The sequence below is a fragment of the Antechinus flavipes genome, chromosome X (genome assembly GCF_016432865.1).
Source record: "Antechinus flavipes isolate AdamAnt ecotype Samford, QLD, Australia chromosome X, AdamAnt_v2, whole genome shotgun sequence".
Taxonomy (NCBI): Eukaryota; Metazoa; Chordata; class Mammalia; order Dasyuromorphia; family Dasyuridae; genus Antechinus; species Antechinus flavipes.
In genome coordinates, this window is record NC_067404.1 from 78,028,990 (window position 1) to 78,056,925 (window position 27,936).

General features: G+C 40.9%; 1 protein-coding gene and 1 long non-coding RNA gene across 4 annotated transcripts in view; one reads left to right on the forward strand and one right to left on the reverse strand.

The window, feature by feature from the left end:
- Positions 1-8,787: 8,787 nt before the first annotated feature.
- Positions 8,788-12,590, reverse strand: LOC127542309 (uncharacterized). Its single transcript, XR_007948634.1, has 2 exons — positions 12,538-12,590; positions 8,788-12,116 (listed from the first exon to the last, which is right to left on the reverse strand). It is a non-coding gene; the product is annotated as an uncharacterized LOC127542309 (long non-coding RNA).
- Positions 12,591-12,745: 155 nt separating this feature from the next.
- LRCH2 (leucine rich repeats and calponin homology domain containing 2) overlaps positions 12,746-27,936 on the forward strand; it is a 97,945-nt gene continuing 82,754 nt past the window's right edge. For 2 of the 3 annotated variants that reach the window (XM_051967771.1, XM_051967772.1), the window contains exon 1: positions 12,747-13,275. In XM_051967771.1, the coding sequence (XP_051823731.1) occupies positions 12,951-13,275 (325 nt within the window). In that variant the 5' untranslated portion in view covers positions 12,747-12,950. Of the gene's footprint in view, positions 13,276-27,936 lie in introns of all 3 variants that reach the window. The other variant, XM_051967770.1, reaches the window with a different exon arrangement.

Genomic DNA, 27,936 nt, shown 5'->3' on the forward strand with positions numbered 1-27,936 from the left:
TATATAGTTCCTGTGTCTGTTTTGGCAAGTATACTCTCAGATATTTTATACCGTTTAGGTATTTTAAATGATCTAAAACCATATTGAATACTATTGCTGGCAGTGTAGTTTCCCTGATTGTCCTTTGATTAAATCTATTTTAGATTTTACTTTGGCTGAGATTTTGGATTTTCGCATTTAGGGTTAGGGATTTTTTGGCATCATAAATTCTACCCCTGACCCTTATTTTATCTTTAATGTGTGTCTCTCACTTTTTAGCATTTCCTAAAAGCAACATATTGTTGAATTCCAAATTTTCATCTGTTATCATTTTCCATTTCATGAGCAAATTCATCCCATTCCCATTCTAAACTATAATTATTTGTACATTTTCTTCCTTCCTATTTTTCCTCATTATCCTTCTAACCCTATTTACCTTATCCCTCCTCCCTCATCTAGGATGCCTTTCCTTTCTGTTTCTTAATCTACCTCTCCCTGTAAGAGTCTTCCTTCCCTTATCCTCTCCAACACTGTCCATATTAATCTACCTATCTTACTAAAAGTTTCTCCCTTCTCCCCTTCCTCCCTCCTAATTCTTAATCTATCCACCTTTCTAAAAGTCCTCTTATTCTTTCTCCTACCTCTCTTATTTCTTTCCATAGATTGTCTCTCCTCGATCTATTTTCCAGGTCAGTTATTTTCCCAACAAAGCATTTTACATTTTCTTTTCTATTTTTCATTTCTTTCTAAATCTATAAGACCTTTATACTCTTAGAGGTGTATGTGGGTCCCTTTTTAATCCATTTCTGATGAGAATAAGTTTCTAGCAATTCCTGCTCTTCCCCCCTACTTACTTTTTCTGTATCAATACTTCCTTTCATGCTTCATTTGTATGAAATAATTGATTCCTTTTTAATATATGCAGTTTTATTTTTTAGAACCATCTCATTTTACCCAGATCAGCCTAAGCCTTACTTTCAAATTAACCAAATGAAAATGACAGTCATAAAAGAACTAATAATATTGTATATATAAGAAGTAAACAAGTTGGTCTTATTGAGTCCTTAATGTTTACTTTATTTTTCTCCAGAATGTTATATATAGAATTTTCCTTTAAGTTCCACTGTTTTTTGTCACAAATACCTGAGAGTCTTTCAGTTTGTTAAATGTCCATCTTAAGCTCCATTATCTTCCTCTGAATATAAATAGAGATCTTCTCTATTCCCATAGTAGCTATCTATGGTTGAGTTCTTTCTTCTCTGCTTTCTATTTTTATTTTTGGTTTGATTTTGTTTTTAGCAGCTATTAATGCAATCAAGTTCTAGTCCTGAAATTTGGGGAATGATGCTCTAAGCCTCAGGTCCTCCTTACTGTTGCATTCTGGGGTCTATCTTACCTTGGGCTCTCTTCTCGACTCCTACTCCTCCTTCTCTAAATCCCACCTGCCATGCTCTTGTAAATGCTCTTGTTCCATTGGGTCTCCCTGATGGCTGCAAGCTCTAGCTGTTCTTTCTGCCTTGAAACTGGAACCGGGGACTCATCTCCAGTAAGTACGTACAGCCAGCAGGGTCCCTGGCCCTGTGCAGGGCCCCTCTCTCAGCAGGCATGTGCTAGCCCCTTCTCCCCCTCAATGATCTAAAACAATAACCAATACTATTTTTACAATGACATGGTCAATCCCAAGACATTCTGAGATTTACTTCTGAAAAATCCCTCTACTTCATTTAGTCTGTGAAAACACAAAGATCCCCAAGTTTATTCTTCACCAGGAGTTCTGATTTTGCTTTTTTACTTTTGGAAAACCGGTGAACAAGTGAGAAGGAAGGGACTGAAAGATCAAGAGAATGGCAGGGCTGAGGAGTGGGAGATGGGGGAGAATGGTGTCTGTAGACAATTGCAAGAGGCTATATTAGGTCCCTTGCAGACATCCTCTGATAAATGTTTAACCGTCCTAAAGGGAAGATGAGGATCATTTGACCCGGTCAAGGAAATTGTTTGGTTTTTCTAAGATTTGACAGCTTTTCCAACTTCCTCAAGTCCGCCCCACTATTTACCAAATTTAAATGGACACTTTGCCAAATCCACAGAATCCACAGTGGAATACTTGATATAGTCATTAATTTCTGGAAGAGCTGAGGAAACCTTGGGACTATATAATAGTCCTAATTCCTAAAACAGAATTCTGATCAAGGAGGATCAAACTTCCAAGTGTCGCCGACAACTGCTGCCAAGGAATGACATTCTAGGCACCCTTCTCACATCAACCACACTTCTAGCCAGTGATTTCCCAGAATCACCTTGTTGAAACTTATAAATCACACGAACATAAAACGACCTCAGGGACTTAAATGAACACTTACTTGGCATTCAAATAACAGGAATCCAGTTGAGTGCTTCTCCAGATCAGCTACATGCAAAAAAATTTCTAATTCAGCTACCAATTTGGGCATTCTACACCAGTTGTATTCAGAAGCCATTTTAGAGTAGATTTCACTTTTTATTCTTAGTTACAAAGGGTGGCAACCAGCAATTACGATACAGGGCACAGATCAAATAGGCAAGGAAAAATAATTGTCCCCCAATTAATTTATCAAGCCCAATGTAAATTTGGAGGGAATAAGCATTTATTAGGCACCTATTACATGCCAAGCACTGTGCCATTTTACATACATTATCCATCTTGGAAGGTAGGTACCATTTTACAGAAAACTGAGATAGAGATGAACTGACTTGTCTAGGGTCACATAACTAGTAAATGTCTGAGGCTAGATTTCAAGTCAGACTCCAGGCCCAGTGTCCTATCCACTAGCTACCTCATGATTAAAGACAGCTCCATGATTCTTGCTATTTTTCCACATCCACAAGGATAGCAGAATCTGTGAAGTTAACTTTGGAAATCATTAGCAAAAACTAACTCCAATTCTCTGAAGAGGAAATAAATATTTTCTCAAATACAATTTTACAGTATTGCAGGCAGGGCGATCTTTTCCCAGCTTGCTACTTTTCTGTTTATTTCAATGGTGTTAAAAAGTTCCTTAAACTTCCATTGCTGTCTCTTCTTTCTCCTCTTCTTCCTCCTCCTCTTCCTCTTTTTTCTCTCTTTGTCCATCTGTTTCTCTTTCTCTATGTCTGTCTCTGCCTCTGTTGATCTTTCCGCCTCTCTGTCTTTGTGTGTGTCTCTGTCTTTGTCTCTGGCTATGTGTCTGTCTCTGTCTCTTTCTGTCCCTCTCTCTCTGTCTCTCTCTCCTATCTTTCTGAATTGCTTTTTGCTGGAGATTATAACAGTTAGCAAAAAAAAGTCCTCATTTAAGTGAAAAAAATACCACTATTTCCTTGCTCTTGTGGAATCAGAAACTGAAGTCATTCATCAGAGCTCTAGGGTATACAGAGTTGCATTTTTTTTTAACTTTTAAGAGAACCTCCATAAACTTCTTATTGCCTTTTAATAGAACTTTAGTCTATACTGTATCAGTGTTATCTTTTATTTTCTTTAGTTCTTTTTTTTTCCATTTACTGACCCTGACAATTCTAAATTGAGCTTTTCTTTTTTTTCTTTTTTCTTTTTTTGGCATTTAAACCTTTTAAATTCATTTTTAATACTTTTGATTTTCAAAACACATGCATAGCTTTCAACATTTACCCTTGCAAAATCTTATGTTCCAATTTTTTCCTCCCTCCCTTCCTGTCCCCCCCTGTCTTAAATGGCTAGTAATCCAATATAGCTTACTCATGTGCAATTCTTTATTTTTCCACAATTATCATGCTGCACAAGAAAAATCAGATCAAAAAAGGGGAAAAAAAGAAAGATAACAAAAAGCAAGCAAACAACAATAACAAAGGTAAAAATACTATGCAGTGATCACATTCTGTCCCCCACAATCCTCTTTCTGGATGCAGAAGACTCTCTTCATCCCAAGTCTATTGGAACTGGCCTGAATTACCTTGTTGTTGAAAAGAGTCACGTCCATCAGAGTTGATCATCACATAATCTTGCTGTTGCCGTCTAAGATATTCTCTCGGTTCTACTCACTTCACTTAGCATCAGTTCAATGTTTTTATAAGTAAAATGCGATTGCTAGTGGAAAGAATAGAAAAGGAGGCAAAGTGAAAAAAAAAAAAGAATTCATTAAGCAGGTCCTGGGGGAAAAAACAACCACAAATAAAAATGCTTAGTAACATCATAGCCAAAATCCAGAGCTTCCAGGTTTGAAGTATCAAGGAGCCACAATCAGGATCACATTCAATTTAGCAGTCATCACTATAAAGAAGCAGAGAGCTTGGGATGGGATATTCCAGAAGACAAACAATATCGATTTACAGCTAAGAATAATTTAAGCAGAAAGACTAAGTATAATGCTATAGGTCAAAAAGTGGATTTTAATGAAATGAAGGACTTCCAAACATTCCTAAAGACCAGAACTATGTAGGAACTTTGAAGTTCGAGCACAGAAGCTAAGAGATGTTTAAAAAAAAAAAAAGAAAAGCTAAAAAGAAAGAACAATGAAAATGAGGGACTAAGCAAGGATAAAATGCTTACATTCAAATAGATGATACATGGAAACCTCCCTGATGTCTCTTATCAATAGGGATCATGGAAGGAGCTTAATTAGACTGAAGCTCTAGGAGTGGTTCTGTTATGCTATGATTATCTTAAAAGAAAAATGGAGAGGGAAGATAAATTATTTCACAGAATTGAGGTGTACAAATAGAAAGTTAGACAAAAAAAGGAATCAGGAATCAAGGGGAGGAGCTGATACTTGAACCTCATACTCATCTGAATTGGTGAAAGGAAGGAAGAATACATAGACACACACAGAGTTCCTTTAATAGGGAAATAGGAGGGGGAGAGCCGGCCATCTCTAATTGTTGTGATCTATATCTTGCCATTGTAGCCGGAGGGCTCCAGAGAAGAGAGTGAGGTTTCTGATAAAGGCCTGCTTTCCAAAATATATAGAGAAATGAGTCAAATTTATAAGAATACAAGTCATTCCCCAATTGATAAATGGTCAAATAAAGTTTTCAAATCAAGAAATCAAAGCTATCTATAGACCGAAGAATAAGCATTCTAAATAACTTTTGATTAGAGAAATGCAAATTAAAACAAATTAAAACCTCCTCACACCTTTCAGATTGGCTAATATGACAGAAAAGGAAAATGATAAAGGTGGGATGTGGGAAAATCGCAACACTAATGTACTGTTGGTGAAATTGTGAACAGATTCAACCATTCTGGAGAGCAATTTGGAACTATCCCCACAGAGCTACAAAACTGTGCATACCATTTGATCAAGCAAGGCCACTTGATCTGTATCCCAAAGAGTTCATAAAAAAGGAAAAGGATCCATAGGAACAAAAATGTTTATAAGAGCTCTTTTCATGGTGGCAAAGAATTGGAAATTGGGGGGAATGCCTAAAAATGGCTGGACAAATTGTGCATTTGTTCCGTATTATTTATAGAGCAATAATACTATTGTTCTATAAGAAATGGATTTCAGGAAAGAAAAACATGGAAAGACTTACATGAACTGATGTTACATGAAGTGAACAGAACCAGGAGAATGTTGTACACAGTAACGGGCAAGATTGTGCGATGATTGACTTTGATAGACTCAGCTCTTCTCAGCTAAGACAATGACAAAAGACCCATGATGGAAATGCTGTCCACATTCAGAGAAAGAACTATGGAGTCTGAATGTAGATCGAAGCAGACTATTTTCACTTTTTTGTGTTTTTTTTTCTTGTGGTTTTTCCCTTTTGTTCTGATTTTTCTTTCACAACATGACTAATGTGGAACTATGTTTAATATAATTGTACATGTCTAACTTATATAAGATTGCTTGTTCTCTGGGGTAAGGGATAAGGGGAGGAAGGGAAAAATGGAAATCAAAATCTTATAAATGTTGAAAACTAAAAAAAATGAAAAAAAAAGAATTGGAAAACACCTCAAAGAAGCCTACTTAAGGCTGAGAAGGCTGATCACTGAAAAGACATCTCTACAATATCCCTACCGATCAGTTATCCAGACTCTGCCCTTGACCTTCAAGAAAAATGCTCTGAATTTGTTTACTGGCATTACAGTGATGCAAGAATTTGGTTTGCACGGCATTGCCACACTGATATTTTAAGTATTATTGTTGTTGGTATGGTTGATCTCTAGAACTCAACCATTCCTTTGGAGTTTGACTAGAAATAAATATATGAACAGGCCCTATTTTGGTACACATAGCTAGTCCCTTTAAGTAACAAGTTGTTGTTTGGTAATAATGAAAACTTTGAGATGATTGTCAAGTTTCTCAAGTACCAAGCTCATGTAAGAAGAATCAAAAAGCAATAATAAATTCTAATGTCATGGAATAAAAAAAAAATTCCCCAAGGTATAAACATAGAAAAAAATGGTCTCAGGCAGAACTCCCACCTGATAAGTTTCCATCCTGCTATTGAGACTGCTTTGTGAGCTCTTTAGCAAGATTCTGGAAAATTACTAGGCCATTTAACATGATGTATTAGCAGACATCCTTGGATCTTAAAACATTTACTCTATTCTCTCTATGTGTTGTTGTTTGTGGGTCAGTTTACTTCGTGGGGTTTATTTCATTCCCTGTGGGTAGTTAGAGCCTCCAGGTGTTCTTGTTTACAGATTCTGTACATATTGTGATAATTGCATTGACCCCCACCCTCTCCCACCATTCCTATTGGATCATCTCTGTGATTTTCATATTCATTCAGAACTAACTTTCCATACAGGAAAAATCGACATAGAATACTCATAACCCGGATTAGGACACAAAACTGAATGGCTTGTCCATTCAATCAGACTATGTATTTTAGACAAGTACCATATATACCCAGTGAGCTGGTTTCTCAGCTGAAGAGGAAGAGGCAAATGAACGTGCTGCTTTGTATCTTTGTAGGTCCGGTATTTAATATAAGGCTATTATATTAATATATAGCTGCTATTAGAAGTTATTTTTTAACACCAGTATTCTCTCGATGATGTTATATGACTGACAATCATAGAAAATCAGGATCTCTGAAAAAATCAACATTAGAAATAACCCAAAGGGCACTAGAGAAGGGCAAAGTGAGCTTAAATAGACCATATCCCTTAATAGTAATGATGTGTATAAGAAGTGAGAAAGCTATCATCAGGGACAAGCGTGACTGCAAAAGGAGATGGGTCACATATGGTCCTGTTGGCTGGCAGATTCACTACTGAGAATGCCCTCTTTATACCTCCCACCTCCTTTGTCCTTTTCTCCTGCTGTGGCTGCTCCTATGGTTTGGATAAGAGAGGATTTACTAGCCCTTCCTGTGAGATGAAGGGCCACCAGGCCTTAGCATTTGCCCCATCACTGCCTCCTAAAGTCTTACGGGCCTTCCCAACCTGACTCCATGCCCTTCAGATCCCCAGCATTGTCATCTGACCCAAAGGCATAAACTAAGGATCCCTTGGACCTTTCAATCTAGCACTTTGAGATTTTATCATTCACCCTCCCTGCATCAGAACTCTCTTTTATATGTTATCTCTCCCAAGTAGAATGTGAACCCCTCAAGAGCAGGGACTGTCCTATTTTTTTCTATTGTATTTTCAGTGCTTGGCATATAATAAGTGGGGTTTTTCCATTCATTCACTCATAAATTGCAGCAAGGCATGATAAATTGAAGTACTACACTGCTACCTTGTGTTTATGGAAAGCCATGGACAAGAATGACAAAAGAGAAAAAGGCATTAATGGGTTGAAATTTGTGAGATCATGAATCCATCAACGCAGTGTGTCCTAATCCTGTAGCAAATGTGGGGGATAATCAATGGCTGGCCCAATTGTTGTACCCATAAGTTCAGATCTTCAGGGATCTGAGGATCACATTTTTTTCTTTTCATAATAGCTTTTTATTTTTCCAAATAGTTTTTTTTTGACATTCACCTTTTCAAAATTTTATGTTCCAATTTTTTCTCCCTCCCTTTAGACAGCAAGTAATTCAATATGGGTTAAATATGTACAATTCTTCTAAACATATTTCCGTATTCACCAACTGCACAAAAAAAAAATCATATCAAAAGGTAGGAAAGAAAACTAGAAAGACAAAAAGTCAAGCAAACAAAAACAACAAAAAGTGAAATACCATGCTTTGATCTACATTCAGTCTCCATAGGCCCTTTCTCTGGAGGTGAATGGTGTTTGCCATCCCATGTCCATTAGAATTGCCTTGAATCATCTCCTTGCTGAAAAGAGTCAAGTCAGGGGAGCTAAGTAGGTGGCACAATGGCTAGAGCACCAGCCCTGAAGTCAGGAGGACTTGAGTTCAAATCTAACCTCAGACACTTAACCTTTCCTAGTTGTGTGACCCTAGGCAAATCACTTAATCCCAATTTCCTCAGCAAAAAAAAAAAGGAAAAAAAAGAGTCAAGTCCATTACTGCTAGCTATCACTCATCTACTTTTTCTTATTTAGTGGAAGTTGTGTCCATGTTTCTCTGTGGATACTCCACAAGAGTTTCACAAAGAGTGTTCATGAGCTGTTAGAATAATCTAACACTTTGGTTAGATCCTCTATGGAGTTCACTAATTTAAAAAAAAATTTTTTTTCAATACTATTTTTTTCCAATTATATCTAAAACCAATTTTGAACATTCATTTTTTAAAGTCTTGAAAACTAAATTGTCTTCCTCTCTTCCCCTTCCTCATTCAGTGAGATGGTAAGCAATTTTATAAACTTATACATTTTAAAAATGCAAACATATTTCTGGATTACATTATTGAGATCACAGATCCTTTGAACTGTCAAAGAACTGTAGAGAGCAGTTAACTGGGGTTCTGAAAATGTGTAGTTTTAATATTTTAATAAGTACATTTCAGTATCATTGATATTCTTCAGAATCATGTATTTTATGCATTTAAAAACATTTTTCTGAGAAAGGGTCCCCGGGCTTCCCCAGGCTGCCTTCCCAAAGGATCCCACACAACACAAAAAAGATGAAGATGCTCTGCTTTGGAGACGTCTCATTTTACACAAAAGATATATGCCTTAAAAATGACTTGATATTTTTTTTGGGGGGGTGGTGGTGGCAAAAGGAAATGCATCTTAAAAACACTAGGGAAACTCACTAAAGGATCTTTCTGGTAAATCGATTTATGAAGCAAGAATTATTGTACAATGAAAATATTTCCTAATTTGTTGGTTTTGTAAGTGCTGATCTTCTGGTGCCGGATCAGGTTTTCTTAAAGCAAGATTCACCTGTAGTGTATGTGTGAGTTTTGTCCTGCTTAACTGTAAGACTTCCCTTCCCCATCCCCACCCCTGGACCTTTTCTTCTTCCCTCTCCATGCTTGTTTCACGTGCAGACTTCAGCTCTCCCATTAGTTTATTATCTCTATGATACATATTCAGCTTTCGTCTTTCTCCCAATCACTAATCCCCTAGGGCTGATGGGATATTTCGATCTGGATGTCCTACAGACAGCTTAAACTCATTATGTATACAAAACTAAGCTTAGAATTCCTCCTTCCATTACTCTTGAGAGCATCACTACCCTCCCGGTCCCTCAGATTCACAATCTGGGTATTATTCTGGGCTCCTCACTATCTCTCACCCTCCACGTCCACTTGGTTGCCAAAGTCTACGGATCTGACCTTTGCAATATCTCTCAAATGCTCCCCCCTTTTCTCTTCTGACATCGTCCCCATCCTGGTGCTGGTCTTCTTCACCTCTCTCGTGGACTATTGCAATAGGTGCTGGAGAGGTCGGCCTGATTCAAGTCTCTCCCCAGTCCAGACCATCCTCCACTCAGTTGCCAAAGTGATTTTCCTAAAGCACAGATTCCACCATGTCACCCTCCCCTCCACTCCAATGGCTCCCTATTCTTCCAGGATCAAATGACAACAGCTAACATTTATGCGGCACCTCCTGCATGCCAAGCACAACGCTAAGTGCTTTACAACGATAATTTCATTGGTTCCTCACGACAACTACCTGGGAGGTAGGTGATCCTATTGTACCCATTTTCCAAATGAGGAAACTGAGGCAAATAGCCATTAAGTGAATTGCCTAGAGTGAAATAACTAGTAGGTATCTGAGGTCAAATTTGAATACAGGGTCTTCCTAACTCCAAGCCTGGGGTTCTAGCCACTGTACCACCTAGCTCCCCTAAATCTAAAGATCTTTGGCTTTTAATGCCTTTTCTAACCTAGCCCCTTCTTCCACTTACAACCTTTTTATTCCCTCTTTCCCCCCATGTATTGCTGACTTCCTTGTTGTTCTATCTCCTGATTGCCTTTTCATGGGCAATTCTCCTGCCTAGGATGTATGCCCTTGCCCGGTCTCCTTCCATTTACCTGCCAATGTGACTTTGGGAAACTGATCCGGTGAGTCAACGGTTAAGGTGGTCTGTGAAAAACAACCCCCCAAACCCTAATAGAGAGATATTTGCCACTTTTGCCAACGAAGCCTATAATCCGGCCCTAGCTTCCCTGGGACCTCTGTGACTGCTCAGGGAAGAGAGATCTTGCCGGCTATATTGCTCTGGCCCCCTTTTTGGTAGCTCTCATTTGCCCACCCTAATAATATGCTACTGCCCTCCGTGTCTATTGGAGTCGTAGTCTGGATTATTTAGACAATATTGATTCAGTGGGCTGTGGTGACTTGTTCCTTAAGGTCGGTGACTCAAGGGTCCCTCCGCTATCTGCCTGTGGCAGCGTTTCGAAGACCCTGGCAATCACCTCTGACATCTGGATGGGCAAATTCTATGTTCTAGCTATTCCTGCATAAGTCCTAGTATATTAAAGATGATCTATTTGTTAAACACATTGCCTGGCCCAAGGAAGGGCCAGGAATCGCCTTCCAGCCCTCGTTCTGTTTACTTGGATTCGTTTGAACTTTGGACAAAGCTTGGAAGGGCTTCCAGCGCTACTAAAATCATCCCAAGAAACAAGGAGAAGTCCTCTGCCTTCGTGGCTCGGGCTCTCGGTGGGTAGCATTCCATTAAATCTATGTAATCTAGCAAAAGGCAGTTTCCCATTGCATTTAATCTGGCCAGCTCCATGCCAGAGTCTATAGATTTAGGTCACTGGCTCCGAATCACACTTCCATTGACCAAGACTATTATGTTTTCCTCACTCCAGGAAAAGCCCCACAGATACTGGAGGGAAGCGGGCAGACAGCTGGCAGACATCCTCATTGCCGGCCTGAGGGCTATAAAAAGCAATTCGCCAAATCTGTCTTGCCCCACTTCATTTCACATCATTTTTTTCAAGACTTCTACTTTTGCCCTCAGGATTTCAGCACGTCTGCTGACAAGAGAGCAGCCGAAATTGAGAATTCGTCACCATCTATTTGCATATTCATTCGCAGGGATTTTGGCCACCGGCTTCTTAACACTTTGGAGTAGTCTTTCTCCACAATCACCCCCCTCCCCTTCCTCCTCCCCCTCTCTCCATATAGTTTCAAGCAAGACTGCAGGATCAGGGATAGAAGGGACTTCAGTGAGAGTGTCTACTAGTCCACCCCCTATATGTTAGAGGGGAAAGGGAAGCGCCGAGATTTAACATCTTTGCTAAGAGCTTGGCTAAGGTCACACTCCAAGTCCTCTCCTTGGGAAGGCCGGGCCCCTCTCTCGGGTACCAAAAGGCCTCCGCCGGCACTTTCCCTTTAAACGTGCCGCGTGCTGCTTGATTAATTGGCTCAGGAGTGAGGGAGGGAGGGATAATGGGATTCAGAGTAGCCTCAGTAAAAAGGGAGAGAAGGGGAGAGGAGGGGAGGGGAAGGGGGGATTACAAAAGGAAGGGAATGGGCATATTCGTCTGCTATGTGCCAGGCACTGTGCCGTTGCCAACAGCCCGTTGCAAACGGGGACTCTCTCCTCCGCGGCTCTTGCCATAGACGGCATCTCTGTGCCCACGATGCAAAACGACTCGCTGGGATCCAGGCTGATCCCGGTCCAAGCCGTGCTCGGGGTGGGTGGGAGTGCGGACCCGGGACTCGGAACTTTCCGTGCGAGCGCAGCTCGGGGGGGCTGGGGCAAGAGGAGACAGACGCCTTTCTTTCTCGGGGCCGTCGAGCAGACGGTGCCAGGGGGCAGCAGGTGCCGGGGCCCCCACACTTGGCAGCGATCTCTTGCTTTCATCGGCCGGACGAGTCGCCCTAGCAGTTTGAGAGAGGAGAGAAGGCGGCTTGGGAGGGGGCGACCGGATCACTTGGCCGCGGCGATCAGGACTTTTCTGGCCGCGCTGCGCTTTTTGCCTTTCCGTTCTCGTGGCTACCCTTCCCCGACCCCCCCCCCCCCGCACCCCCGCCCCTGCTTTAGCCCGGTGAGCTCATAGTGAGTGACCTCCGGCTCACAGCTGTCATTTGCCTTTCCTGCCTGGGTCTCCCCCTCGTTCTTCCCCCGCTGCCAGCAGCCCCTAGCTTCCTCCGGCCAGAAGTGGGCCGGAGGACGCAGGTCCCACCCGCAGCGCCAGGAGCCTGCCGCCGCTCCCTCTGCCTGATGGGGGTCGATGCCCACCCCGAGCCGCGGAGCCCAACCTCCGAATCCTTTCCCTCAGGAACCCCGACCTGCCCTCACCGAGGCGGGTTCCTCCGGGGCACGCTCCTCTTCCCCTCCCATGCCAGGCGACAGGAACGGCCCCGCCCCCTCAGCCCCGCTCCTCATGGCCCCCTCCCCTCGGCCTCTCTCCTGCTGCGCTCCGCCCCGCCTCTCGCGCCCCCCGCCCGCCGGCTCCCATTCGGCGCATGCGCACCCCCCGCGCTCCACACCCCACAGCCCCCGCTCGGCCAGGAGTATTGTAGCGGGGTCTTGTCGCTGTCGCTCTGTTTCTCTCTGTTTCTCTCTTTCTTTTCTTTCTCTCCTCTCTGTCTGTGTGTCTGTCTCTTTCTTTTCTCTCTCGCTCTCTTGCTCTCGCTCTCTCGGTCTCTCCCCACTCTCCCATACAGGCACGCACACACACGGGCGACACTCGCCCGCTCGCTCCCAGGAACATGGCGGCGAGTCAGGGCAGCGGCGGCGGCGGTGGCGGCAGCGGCAACGGCGGCGGTGGCGGCGGGGGTAGTCCGGCTCCGGGGCCCGCGGGGTCGGGGGCGGGCCCGGGGGCGGGCCCGGGCCCGGGCCCGACGCTCTTCAGCCAGCCCTTCTCGGGCGGGCCGCAGTGGCCCCCGGGGAGCCTGCAGCCCCCGCCGGCCGCCGGCCGAAGCCTGGACCGGGCCCTGGAGGAGGCGGGCACGTCGGGCATCCTGAGCCTCAGCGGCCGCAAGCTCCGCGACTTCCCGGGCTGCGGCTACGACCTCACGGACACCACGCAAGCAGGTGCCAGGGGCCGGGCCGGGGGCGGAGAGGCGGCTGGGCGCCCTGGGCGTGGCGCGGCTGTGGATTCAGGGAGGGGGTCCCCAGGCTGGCACCTAGGTGGCAAAGTCCGCTCCTGCCGTCCCCTTCCCCTCTGTACCCCGGCCATGGCACAGCCCTTTGCTTTTCTCCAGTTCCCCCGCATTTCGTTTGTTATCCCGGGATGGGGGGGGGGGCGCGGCGGAGAAGGACGGTTTCTTCATTGTCCCGGGAGCGGAGGGGGTGCTGTGAGCTAGTGGGACTACGAGGTCGGATCCTGGGGAGCTTGCTTATTTGAGGTTAAACCGGAACCTTACTATTAAACCAAACAAAACGTGGCAAAATTTCTAAAGGGAAAAAACTGCTCCCCCCCACCAAAAAAAAAAGTTACTCCGGGATCAAATTACAAATAGGATGTTAAGTCGCTCAGGTAACATTGTTTAAGTGAGTGCCTACTGTGCGCCAGGCCCCTTGTTAATTGTTTTCCCGACCTCAAAGTGAGACTCTAAATATTAGGTATATTATTATCACTTTGACTGAGAAAGTGGCCATTATGTTGTTCCCACTTAGCAGTGCCCACCCAGTGTTCTTCGAATTCATCAAATACTTATTTTCTGCTAACCTCTGTGGTGTATTGCATTTTCTCTTATGAACACATCCCTTTCTCCCCCCTTCTTTCTTCCCAGCTAGGGTTGATTATTTTTGAGTGTGTGATGAAAAGGTCACTTTGCTTGTTCTTTAATTCTGTGCTCTCTTCCATTTTCTATATGGAGTTAAATCACAGATGAAATTGCTTTAATTGTTTTGAAATAGATATGGTGAATCTAAAGCTTTTAGGCTTCGCTGTGAATTTGCTGTTAATGAGAGAGAATAAAAAACCATTTATATGTAGAGCAAGATTTCAGCATGTTGAATTTCGGGCAAAAACAAAAACCAAGGTGTAATATTAGCTTACCTTCTCTTGTCTTTACATTTTGTCTTCCAGACAGCCTTTTAAGATAAATATCAAGAGAGCCATTTCCCTGATTTTACAGAGGCCCAGAAACCTTATTTGTCCAAAGTCATGTGGCAGTTAGGATTTGAAGCCAGATCAGTGGATAGAGTGTGGGACCTGAAGTCAGAAAGACTAGCCTCAGATACTTACAGGCCTTGCGACCCTGGGTATGTCACTTCACCCTGTTGGAATCAGTTTCCTCATCTGTGAATGAGTTGGAGCAGGAAATGGCAAACCACTCCAGTATCTCAGCTAAGAAACCCCCACCCCTCAAAGGGGTCCCAAAATTGACTTAACAAGAACTTTTGAGTTCAAGTCCACAGCTATTGCTGCTCCATGGTGCAGAAGTGGTCATTATGGAGAGAAAACAAAGCAGAAGTGATCTATTTTTTTTCCCTTTTAGCCCTTTAATTTGTGATTAATCTCCTTTCAAGTACAGGCTACTTTGAATTCATTCTTGGAACAAACATTTGTGATTTAGGGATCCCCCTGTGCAATACATCCTAAGTTATGGTTCCAGCCCTCAATAATCGTAAAACCTAATGGATATCAGAAGATATGTACACAGATATAATACAGATTGGATTAATTAGAGGTACATAAGGACAAGAAAAAGTCCTTTGAGCTCAGATAAGGAAAGATACATCCAAGCGTGGGAGAATCAGGGAATTGGCCTTCAAAAACTGTTGGTAAATTGCTATTTAGGGATGAATATGGAATTTGTGAAGGTTGCTAAATGTTCTTTCTCTCACGATAACTATATCGCCAAAACAACACAAATAGATATTTAAGTAACTTTTTTGTTAGGCTGTTCTTTGTATTTGCTTCTCTCTGAGAATGTTTGTGGAAGGGATTGTTCTGTATTGCCTTGTTACACAGAATTGAAAGTATTTATTCTTGATTAACTTTCAGACCTATATGATAAAAGTCAAACTTAGCCTGCTTATCATGGACCTCCAGTGTCCGGACACTGCAGATTTATCTTCCTTAATTGTGCCTCCCCTTTCCAATACGATTCCAGACACACTCACTGATCCCCTCTAGAAAATTATACTGTTTTCTGTTCCTCCCTATTGTCCATGTACCTTATTTGTACACACATTTGACCAAATTTAGCTCGTTTTCTTTGTGAAATCATTCTTGAGCATTCTAGCCTATAGTGAACTTTTCCTCTTTTGGTCTCTTGTATTGTTTTATATACTACATTTTTGGTATTTGTACTATCTTTCTTTTTTTGCTTTTTTCTTTTAAATAAAGTCACAGAAGCGAAGTCTTTTAGATGTAGAAGAGAACTCAGAGATCAGCTAATACTGGCTTTTGTGTTTGTTTCCCTTGACTAGGTTGCCTAGTCCCTGAAAGGTACTTAATCTTCCACTTGATATTCCCCCCTTTCCCCGAACCTAGTGCTGTCCTTTGCTCACAATAGGCAGTAGATAAATATTTATGCAGTGATTGGCCTGATGTGTGTTCATTTAGGAATTCCTGGAGTTATACATACATTTAGCAAACCAGTTTACTATTTCAAATTGAGGAGCTTCCAAGATGTTGTGGACTCCTTTCCAGGTAGTCATTTCCCTAGATTTATTAGAGAATTTAAAAAGTCAAAATTAGAGATAGTAAACTTTAACTCTAGTCCAATCCATCCTTGAAAGGCAAATAGCCACTCTGAAGTCTCTAATACAAAGTCATTTAACTCTCCTTGAAGACCCCTATGGATAGGGGAAACAGATTCTCTTTCAAGATACTTGGGAACAGCGCTGAGGGTTTACAAGTTTTCCCTCCAGCCGTCCCTTCTTCTGGACGTTCTCTAGCTTTTTGATATCTTTCTTAAACTGTGGTATCTCCAAACTGCACAGATGAAGTCTAAGGGCAGAAATCCTCTGAAATTCTTCTCTTCATTAATTTGATTTTAAATTTTGGTTAATGTAAACCTTTAATATTACACAGGAAATATTTTGTTGCTGGTATTTCTCTTCTCTCTTGAACTTTCTAAAAATTTTAGACTGTTGCCTATCCCCTTGAGCTGCTGCTCTCGCCTGGTTCTCTTAGCTGTCTGGTCTCAAGACACTGGGCTTTTGTGACCTAGGAAAATCATTTAACCCCTGTTTGCCTCAGTTTCCTCATCAGAATGGAGGTAATAACAACACTTAACTCCAAGGTTATTGTAAGACTCAGTGAGATAGATGTAAAGTGCCATATAAATGTTAGTTATTATTATTGTTGTTATTGTTGCTGCTGCTGCTACTACTAAACATGAATGTCCTAAGTTCTGTCCTAGATTCTCACCCTCAGCTCTTTTTCTCCCTTTCACCTGCCTGCTTTAAACACATCCAAAACATTCTTTTCCCCTAAAAGTACTCCTTCCTTTCATCTTCCTAATTTCTCTTGATAGCTGCTCTCCCATCCTTCCTGCCACCTCTGTTTCAAGTCTCTGGATCATCTCCAACTCTTTCCTTCATGTCCTACATCCTGTGATTATTTGACTGTCTATTCTTTCTCCCCAATTTCTCTCCCATCCCCCTGCTTTCCACCTATATCCATAGTTTCTAGTCCCATTTCAGACTTCTTTCCCCTTTCTTCAATTGTCTTTTTGCTCTAAATCGTCCTTAACATAACTACCAAAATCATGCTAGTAATGCATAAATCAGACCATAACACTCAGCTGCCCCAAACACTTTTGTGATTCCCTTTCACAGCTAGGATAAATAAAATACAAACTCAGCCTGGCTTTTAATGCCCTTCACAAATTTATTCTGCTATAACCTCCCAGCTTACTTTCATACTAGATCTTTTCTTGTGTTTTAGCCATTATCTGATCTTGTCTTTAGGGATGGCCATGCCCCATACCTTGAACATATGCTTTCTGCTTCCTTGCCTAAAAAATAAGCTTCCTTCAAGGCCCAAGTTAGCATCTCTTTCTCAAGCCTTCCCTTATTTCAACTGAATTGGATCTTTCCATTTTCAGATTTTCAAAGCTTGAATTGTGCTGCTTTGTATATCTCTTATCTCCTCCCTTAAATTTCATTCGATTTTGTTTTATTTTTTTCAGGTCTGAATTCTTACCTACTCTCCTCCCCAACCCATTGAGAAGGCCCTTCCTTCCTTCTTTCCTTCCTTCCTTCCTCCCTCCCTCCCTTCCTCCTTCCTTTCTTCCTTCTCTTCTCTTCTTCCTTCCTTCCCTTCCCTTTCCTTCCTTCCTTCTTTCCTCCCTTCCCTTTATTTCCTTTCCCTTTCCTTCCTTCCTCTCTTTCGTCCTCTCTTCCTTCCCTTTTTCTTTCCTTCCTCCCTCCCTCCCTCCTTCCTTCCTGCTTCCCTTCTTCCCTCTCACCCTCCTTCTCTCCTTCCTTTTCTTTCTTTCCTTCTTCCCTCCCTCCCTCTCTCCCTCCTTCCTTTCCCATTGATAGACCTAATTCTAGAACTCATCATCTTTGACCTGCTGTTTTTTCTGATTTGATTAGGTTTGCTCCTACTTAAGCAGTCTGGTGACCCTACTGAATTGTTAGTATTAGGGTTGGGCTTTAAAATGCTCTCCATATGTTATCTCATTTAATCCTCAAAACAACTCTGTGATGGAGATATTCTCTCCATTTTACAGACAAAGAACAGAGGCTTAGAGGCAAAGTGCTTTAGGGTCTCACAGCATTAATGGTTGTCAAAAGGTAGAATTTGAGATCAGACCTTTCCTGATTCAGATCTAATCCTCTGTTATACTACTCTATAAAAAATTCTCAGATAAGATTTAAAAACCTACTTCAGTTTTCTGTAATTTTTTTGTGTATTATATTCTCAAGTAGTTCTGCCTTGTGCCCAACTGCTTTTTTGCTATAATTTAAAACTGTTTTCTCTAGTATGGGCATGCACACATCCTGCGCAAGTCATTTATAGCCTTCATATATTTGACTATAGTTATTTTGCTCCACAATTTGCCTTGCGAATAAATAGATCTGACTTTTTATGCTGTTTTTATAGGACTTGTTTTCAAATCCATCAGTCTTCTCTAGACCACTTGTTCTGAAGATATGCATGCCAAAGTGTTAATTGAATGTGGTAATAAAACAACTGAGATCAATCCTAAAGCTAAGGAAGGAAGAATGATTTTGATAGAATGTCAAAATCCTGCCCAGATCTCCTTGGCTTAGGTTTTAACTTGTGGTTTCCTATTAATACCGCCCCCCCCCAGCTCTTTTATGATATACTTAAGCTTAGCTCAGTTGTGTTGCCTTTGATTTATTTTTATTCAACTCTACTATTTTTTACTTTGTTCTTTTAGCTTATGTGCCTTTTTGTAGGCCATCTGTCTAAATTATTGGAGCTGTTTTCAATTTGGAATTTTTGCAATTCTTTCTTTTAGTAATCTCTGTAATCCCTCCACCCACATCCCCTGTTCTCCCCCAAGGATGAACAATATTCCAGCAACAAAGTCACTCTGGCTAAACTCGGGCAGTTCTGACATTGCACCATTCATCCTTCCAGTTTAACAACCGGCATTGTAGTCAGGGAACCCCCTCTACTTATCAGCCAATGAAATGTAATTGTAGGCCATGTTTTCTGATCTTTTTTCAAAATAATATTAATGTATGGCACAGAGTAGGGCCTCAGATATTTTTGACTTGAATTGAAGTAGTCAGTTTACCTGTGAATTATAATTCTCCTCTCCCCTCAACTGATAAATTCCCTTTATAACATACCTAACAAATGCTCTCTTCCCTCTTTTCCCCATCCATTACAAATGATGGGGTGACCTATTACCTTACAAGGCAGCTTGCTCACTTCTTATATTGAGCCAAAATCTACCTCCCTGTAACTTCTTCACACTGATCCCATTGGGTAAACCAAATCCTATTCACTTGATATCACTTCCCCTATGTGAAGACACTATCATGTCCCCTTTCAACTTTCCTTGTTTGTATAAATGGAACAATAATAGTAACTGATGTTTGAGTAGTGCATGCATTTGCATGCTTTATTTCATTTGATCTTCATAACAGCCTTGTGAGATTAGATAATACAAATTTTGTTATTCCCATTTGACTAAGAAACTGAAGCACATTGAAAGTAAGTGATTCATAGAGCTGATGGTTGGTGATAGTTGGTGATAGAGTGGTTAGTCTCTCTCACACTGCATGTGCATCCTGTTACTTCAGCAATGTCTCATAATGAAATGGTTTTGAGTCACCTTAACCCTCCTGCTGGCTTTTCTCAGGATATGTTTCAGCTTGTCAGCATCACTCTTAAAATGTGGCTTGTAAGTCCTGCCTCTGACACCACGGACTGTGTGATGCCGGGCATGTCATTTCAACTTTCTTTGCTGAAGACTACTCTCTTACGGCTACAAATTGCAGAACAGATAGCAATCTGTATTGGTAGGGGGAGATTCCTCACCAGGAAGTTCCTGCACCTAAATCACAGGTCCAGAAAAAAAGAAAAACCCCGTAGGGTGAAATGAACATTTCTGGCTAATTCACATGGTTGATTAATATTTCATCTATAGTTACTACAGCTATATATCTATGTCTGTCTACTTATCCACACATACATACTTACCACCTACCCACACACATACATGCACACGTCTCATTTCTCCTTTGAGGATAAAAAAATTGAGAATGTACGTCAGCATATAACATGTATATATTTAATAAGAATAGCCAGCAATTACAGCATTTTGTAAAGCTTTTTATAGATATCATCTATATACAATTTGACTGTTTTAAGATACATATTCTTTTTGCATTTGCTGACTTTGGTAGCCTATATATATGGTTAGTTCATGTGAGAGATTTATTCTTTTTTTTTTTCCAGTTTTCTATAGTTTTTGTTCCAGGGTATAGAAATTAATTGAATTTTATTTGATGTCTACTTTGTTAACAATGTTTGTGATGATGACCAAAATACACTTTTGAAGATTTTTTTTATTTGTATGTTGTCAGTGCAAAAGAATTTTTGTTAAAAAAATGGCTTTTGACATCTTTTGTGTATGTATATACATTTTAAAGAACCAATTGTTACTTCTTGTTCAATTCTTTCCTTGGCCTTAATTTTGTGTGTATATATGCCTTTGACATGTAGAGTGATCAGGATGACAGGAAGTTTATGGGATCAGGAAATCAAATTCATCCTTTATTTCAGGGGTGGGGGTGGGAATGGGAGTGGGGTGTTGACCAATTGGAACCTGCAAGCTGTGACCGGAGGGCCAAAAACATGTGGCAATAACTTTTGGTGACTAAGAAATAGTTTTTACATTTTTTATAATAAAACTTGATTTTAAAGTGTAAAAACTCTTTTTACCTCTAGAGACGAACAAAAACAGGTGGTATCTAGACATATTTTGCTGATCCCTCCTTTATATAAAAGAAAAAAATAAGATTTCAGCCAGTCAGTAAACATTTATTACACTGTGCTAAGTAAGTGGACATAGAAAGAAAGGGAAGAGAAAGTCCTTGTCTTCAAGGAACTTAGTCTTACTAAAGGAGACAGCTTTCAAAACAGTAAGTGCAAATAAGCTACAGACAGGATAAATTTGAAATAATCAGTAGTGGGAAGATGCTAAGGGCCTAGATCTCTCCTCCTTCCAACTCACCAAAGGAGGATTTTCATCGGGTGTCGGGGGGGAGGTTGGGGTGGAGGGTGGGGATCAGACAGTCAAGTAACCATATGACTTAGTGAACCAGTCCAACATGAATGAATGATAAAACATTTATTAAGCATTTTCTCTGTTTAGAAATCACTGTACTAATAACTGGGGCTACAAACAGAAGTCTGCCAGTCCCGGCTTTCAAGGAATTCGTGTTAATACATGGGGAAGGTTTCCGCCGCCAGGCAGATGAAAATCGAGGTCGTTCTTTGTTTGTACAACTAGTTCTATTCCCTCACTTGAGTGACTACAATTGTCTAGATTTGGATGTTCACTGACACAAATAGGCATCTCTTTTTGATCCCTTCCATCCACCTGATAGCCTTGCTGGGAAAGAATGTCACTAGAAGTTGTTGGACAGCTTAGTGCCAATTTGGGGACACTATATATTTCCCATCCCTTGAAGAATGGTTTATGTGAATGAATTATTCAGAGATAATTTTCCTTGAGATTGATAACCTTCAGAATTTTACCATTTTTTCATAAATAATTGTATGGTTTTTAAAAACTCAATGTGAAATGATAGTTGTTAACAGTTATTTGAGAAAAGGAGTACTACATAAGTGACTAGGGGTGTCTGTGTGCAGAGTATTCATGTTCTCCAGCAGCAAGAACAGTGGACTGTGAATCTGGCCTCATTTTCCCACTCAGGTGGCTTACTTTGTCCCTCTGGGCTGCATAGCCTCCTTGGAGGAGGGGTAAAGGACTGAGATGAGGTTCTCTCCAAGGGACATTTTACAATTCCTGAGTCTGCCTGACTCCTGCTTGGCACTTGGGTTGCATAGTCCAGAGTGATTTAGGAAGATCTAAGTTCAAATCCTGTTTTAGACTTATCAAGCTGGCTGACCTGAGCAAATCACAGAATCTCTATCAACCTGCGTTTTCTCATCTGTAAAATGAGGGCATCGACTTTGATGTCCTCTACAATGGATTCTAGCTTTAAATCGATGATCCCCCTTCTAGCCATTTTAGAAATTTCTCCTTTTTAGGATTTTTCTAGTTGAATGTATTCCCTAACCCTACTAAATTGAGTGTGACTTAGAACATTTTGTCTTCCTGCTGTACCTTCTTGCTGCATTCCCATCATTTTGGATGGTGTGATCCTTGTATTGTCCTCCCAAGTCTGAAATCTGGGAATGATTTTTGATACTCATCTTTCTTCCCCAGAGGGCCCAGACAATTGGCTGCTTCTTGTCAGTTCTGGTTAACTTATTTTAATGGTATTCCAGTTGTCAGCCATTCTGGCATCTCCTGTATATTGCAACAAAAATAATTTCTTAATGTCTACTATTTTATTTAGTTAGATTAGAGTTCTCTAATTCAAGGAACTTAGTTATTTGGTCTCCCAGCTAGAGGCAGCCAGTAGGCACAGGAAATAAAATGTTATACTTAGACTTAGGAAGAAAGACATGAATTCACATCTGGCCCCAGACACTAATTTTGGTCCTAGATGCTTACAAACTGGGTGTGAGATCGAGTAAATTGCTTAAGCTCTGTTTGCTTCAGCTTTCTCAACTGTGAAATGGGGATAAGAATAGCACTTACCTTCTAGGGTTATGATGAGGATCAGATGACATGATATTTATAAAGTGCTTAGCACCACGCGTAGCAAATAGTAAGTACTTAACAAATAAATCCCACCTCTTTTCCTTCCCTGTCCTTACATTCATCTTATTAGAAAGAAGATGTTAAGAGAGCAAGTAGTTGCTAGAGAGAGGTCCTCCAGCACTATAAAGCAATGCCAGCTGCTGGGAGAGGCCTAGAAGTTCCAAAACAAGTTCCTGATAAAAGTCCTCAGTCTTACCTCTTTGGGGTCACTTTGCATACAAGTAGCCAGTTTTACATTCCTCCATAAGGCATCACAACATGGTAATCAGGGTTTAGAATTATTGAGAATCATCAAGCAGAGGCTAAATTGATTGGTCTATTCAGTTTTCCTATTTGTAAAATGTCTCCAAATGGAAGCACAGAAAGTCAGACTTGCCTTAAACAACCAGTAATACGCACTGAGAATGCTAAACATCATTCCTAACTGGTGCTACAGAACTAAGCAGAGAAGACTCCCCTAGAGAGTTTCCCCTCAGGAGCCTGGTTTTCATGACTCTAATTGAGCTCTCACCTTCCTATCCCCCACCAACCCCATCCCTATCCCCCCCCTCAGCAAACTCCAGTCCATCCTAGCTTGAGTCTTACAAAGGGGTTTCCTAGTAGCAGGAATTCTTGGTCTGTTATCCTTGCATTTGTTTTTTAAAAATATTTTGAGGACTCTATAGGAATGTAATTTGTTTTCCAAAATATTCATACACATGATTATTATCTATTATAATGTATAACATACACATGTATAATAATAATGTATGTACATACCTATGTATATTCATATATGCACATGTGTGTATACATATACATATACACATATACGCAGACATGGTGCTTCTGAACAGCACTCCAAACGCTTCCCCTTTAAGTTAAGGGGAAGTATCAGCAGCTCATGGCATGCAAGGCAAAGTGATTTCAATGTAAATAACTGTTCCGGTGTATGTGATTGCTCTTTTCAGAGAGAATAATGAGGTCTTGAAGTCTTTTTGCTTTCCTGCGCCCTTATTCCCTTTCTTCTTTTGTTTTCTCCTGGATTCACCTCCAGTTTTCCAGAATTCCTTATCATCACCCTTCATCCAAACTTGCCTTCTTCATACTCCCCAGTCATAAATTCCACGTCCTCCACTGAGTGACAGAAAAGGGCAGTTCGATTATGTGATTTAAAGGGTTTCACATTTGTGTCCCTTGCCTTTGCCCTGCACTCTTTCCTTCCTCACCAGGACAGAAGAACAGGAAGCAACAGATTGGTACCACACCGATTTCTGAAAGATTGCTTAATCCTTGTGGAAAGGTGTCTTTTGGATCGCCTTCAGCCAAATGTCCTAGAAAGCAGTCGTATGCATCTGGTCATTATCCTGTGCTGATTTATTGGCCTCATATCCAGGCTCATCCAGCAAGCATTTATTAAATGCTTATTACTATGGTCAAGGGTATTATGCTAAATGCTGGGGATTCAAAAACAAAACACAGTATAGCTCCTTCCCTCAAAGAACTTAGACTCTCCTAGGGCAAAAGCTCTTAGCCTGATAGCCATGAATAGATTTTAAGGGCTCTGTGAACTTTGAATCAGAAAAAAGTGACCTCTTTATTTTTATTCATTTCTACCTAAAATTTACCAATATTGTCAATGATGAATAGCACCAGTAAACCACAGGAGAATTGACAGTAGCCGTTGATTATGTCACCAGTTGAAGTGACAAATATTTTCATATTGCATTATAGTTGTAATACATATCTCCTAATGCTGTAATCACTGTATTTGTTAGCCCTTCTGCTGGATTGCATGTGATCCCAGTCTTCCTGCCCTCAGATGCTTCTGGAATGGAGCTGGCCACTTGGGGGAGTCCCTAAGTTTTACTTGATTGCTAAAGAGATCTCTGATACCAAAAAGGTTAAGAATAAGCACCATTGTCTTAGGAGGGTAAATATATATATCAACACAATTTAAGAGTGGGGCAGAATGGGTCAGAAAAGACACATAATGACTTTATGCTAGGAAGAGGTGGAAATGAAGAGTGCAATGTAAGCATGCATTGGGGCCACACCCAGACGGGAGAAGGAATGTTGCATCTAGGGAATAGCTAACTAGTAGGCAGATTTGGCCAGAGCATCGAGTGTTTGAAGGAAAATAATTTGTGTGGGCTAAGTCTGGAAAGATTGGCTGGACCAGATCAGAAAGGGCTTCAAAAGGGAAGCTGAAAAGTTTTCATTTTCTTTTAGAGGCGGTAAGAAACCAATGATGGCTCTTAAACAGGGAAGTGATATGGTCAGACTTGTGCTTCGGGAACAATCAATTTGGCAGCTGTGCTGGAATCCAGTCCAGTTAGGAATCCCTTGTAATAGTATAAGCCAGACATCATAATGGCCCAAACTTAGCAATGGCCCTTTCAGAGAGAAGGGCATGGGTGCAAGAGATACTGTGGAGGCACATTTAACAAAACTGCATTGATTTGATATGTGGGCGGGGGACAGGAAAAATTGAAGGGTGCCTTTAAGGTTGTCTCCTTTGGTGACTAAAAGGATAGTAGCACTCTCAGTAGAGTTAGGGATACTCTGATGGGGAAATGGGGCTGGGGGGAAGATAATGAATTGTATTTGGAGATGTCCAACAAGACACTGGGCAGCGTGGTGGTGAGGTGTTCAAGAAAAGAACGTGTCGACTGGGGTGTGGGGGGGAATTCTACCCTGGGATTTAGCAAATTTGTTTTAAAAAATATTGTGAATAACTAAACTTCAGTATAATTTTTGTATAATTCTTTGTAGTTTGTTTTATGCATTTAAAATATTCTGAGAAAGATTCACTAGGTTTTGCCAACCTGCCAAGGGCGTCTCTGACACACAGAAATTTAAGAACCCTTAATAGAGAACAGTTGTAGAGTTTGGGGTCCTAAGCTGTTCTATGCAGTGCTCCCAAGTTGGTACAGCTCTCTTGGTGTCACCTCAGGCTCCTTAAAGCATTTCCATATTTTTCTACTTTTTAGTCTCAACCTTGTTGTAGGCCTCCATCAGCTACATGTTTTCTTGTTAAAAACATAAAAAAGGCAAGCCAGTGTTTTTTCCCTATGTGTGTTGGCTTACATCTATATACATGGGCATTGTATGCATTTGATCAGCCTGCAAAAGTCAAGGCAGCAGAGACCCAACGGTTGACCTATGTCCTCTGAAACCTAAGTCTATCTAGTATATGATCTTGTCACATGGCCTATCTGTCCCTTCCCCAGCCTTAGCATTAGGAAGAGCTACCACCAGAGAAAGGTGAGTTTGCTTTGTGGATGATGAGCATGTCTGTCAGTGCTCTGGGATGATTTGTTAGGGTTTCGAGGTGGAAAGAAAAAGCTGCCGAAATTGCTGACAGACAGCTGCCAGGCCTTGGACAACTGGGTTCTGCTTCTTTTTTCCTCAATGTAAAGATCCCTCCTTTGAATGAGCCTGATGGCTACGGGGCCATTCACATTGCTAGATAATCCTCGTCATCTATGTTCAGAGTTGGGCCTTTTGCTTTTAATGTCAGTTTGTGTTTTTATTTTATTTTTTGCTTCTCAGGCTGTTTTTGTTTTCTCAAAATGGGCATCCCATCATCCATTGCTACAATTCAGAGAAGTCCTTTTGCTGTTGCTTTCCATAATTGGTAGTTGTACCACTTATTTCAGTGTGCATTGGGAAAGTTTCTTTATTCCATGATGTCTCTGTCATTGATTAAGTTCTTTGGGAGTATCTTAGAAATTTGGTGACCATGTATTTTATTCATCCCTATGAGCCTTCACTGGCATGGACTGATTGTATTAATTTGTCCTGATTGATAGTATGATTTCTTGAGAGTACTTAGTTGAGAAGTCACCTGTCCGTATAGGGCATCTGTTGAAAGCAGATGCCAAAGCCATGAGATAGTCATTTCCCATCAGGCTCCAGCACCAGTCTTCATTCCTTCAAAAATAATCTCAACTGCAGTATCCATAGCTCTAGCTACTGGCTCCTCTTTGCTATTCCTCTTGATAGTTCTTTTAGATGGGAAAATATAGAAGGAAGTAAGACTTGAGAGGATATTAATTAGTATGGTAACTGCTTTATATTGTCAAATTCATAAGGAACATAAGACTGTTTTCTTCTTTATTTTGACACTGAAGAGCTGAACATGTGCTGAGGGCTGTTAGGTCTTTTCTTAAATATTTTATAGAATTTATATAAAGTTCTAATGATACATACACAAGACCATACTGTATACAGTCCTGTTTAACAAAAACATTGTCCTTGTCACGAGAACCAAGCATACCTTTTTCTAGCATTTTTAAAAATTATGCATGTGGTGATCATGAATTTCTTGGATTGTTGTTATGTTTTTTCCTGGTACAAAGTTCAGAGTGTTTCATAGCTAGTTTCCAACATCCTTGAATGGTATTAGTGAGAATAGAAGGGATGGTAATAATCATGACACGTTCAAGATTTAATAACTAGCGATGGAGACAAAATTGGAATTTAAGTATATAGTTCAATGCTTCATCTGCTAGGCCAGAATTTCCCAAATGTTATCACCTAATACCTAAGAACTTTTGGAAACAGGCCTATGAGAAGAAAGTGTTGAAAATGCCATTCTCTTGATGAGTTGTTTAATTGCTAGATAAAAAATGTTAACTAATCTTAGAATTTCGCTAGAATTATGTATGTACTCAATGGCTTTGTTTTTCAAACTTTTTTCTCCCCCTTTTGTTGGTGTGATTCATCTAGGTTAGGGTACTAAGGAGGGAGCAGAAACTAGGGTTACTCTAGAATTGGAAAGACAGGCACAAGGTTTTGGGAAATTTGGGAGTGACACTTGAGGAGTTTTTGCTGAAATTAGAATTCACTTATGTACATTCTAGTCTCTAAATGTATCAAAAACAGAAAGGTTTTTTTGGAGTTTACAATCCAATCTCTGGGTCAGATTGCATATCTTTCTTGAGTCAGATCAGCAAATTGTCAATCCCAAGGATTTGTTGAAGGATAGTTGTTGATCACAATACTTAACCATGTAATGGCTTAATTTTTCTCCTCCTTACTGCTTACTATCATTAATTACATATAATCTTCCTTAACTACATATTATTTTTGTGATATTCAGCATCAGTTAAACAATCAATAGAGGAAAGACACTAGCATTAAGTAGGGAATCAGAAAAAGTTTCTTGTAGAATGGGGGATTTTACCTAGGACTTGAAGGAAATCCAAAGGCAGAGATGAGGAGAGAGAGCATTCCAGCCTGGGTGAGAGATCAGAATGTCTTGTTCAAGGAACCAGAAGCATTGATATGGTCAGCGGGAGTGAGTGATGTATAAGGAGACTGATAAGATATGAGGGGGCCAGAGGAAAAAGAGTTTAAACACCAAATGACAGACTTTATATTTAATCCCGGAGGTGATGAGGAGCCACTGAAATTTATTGGATGG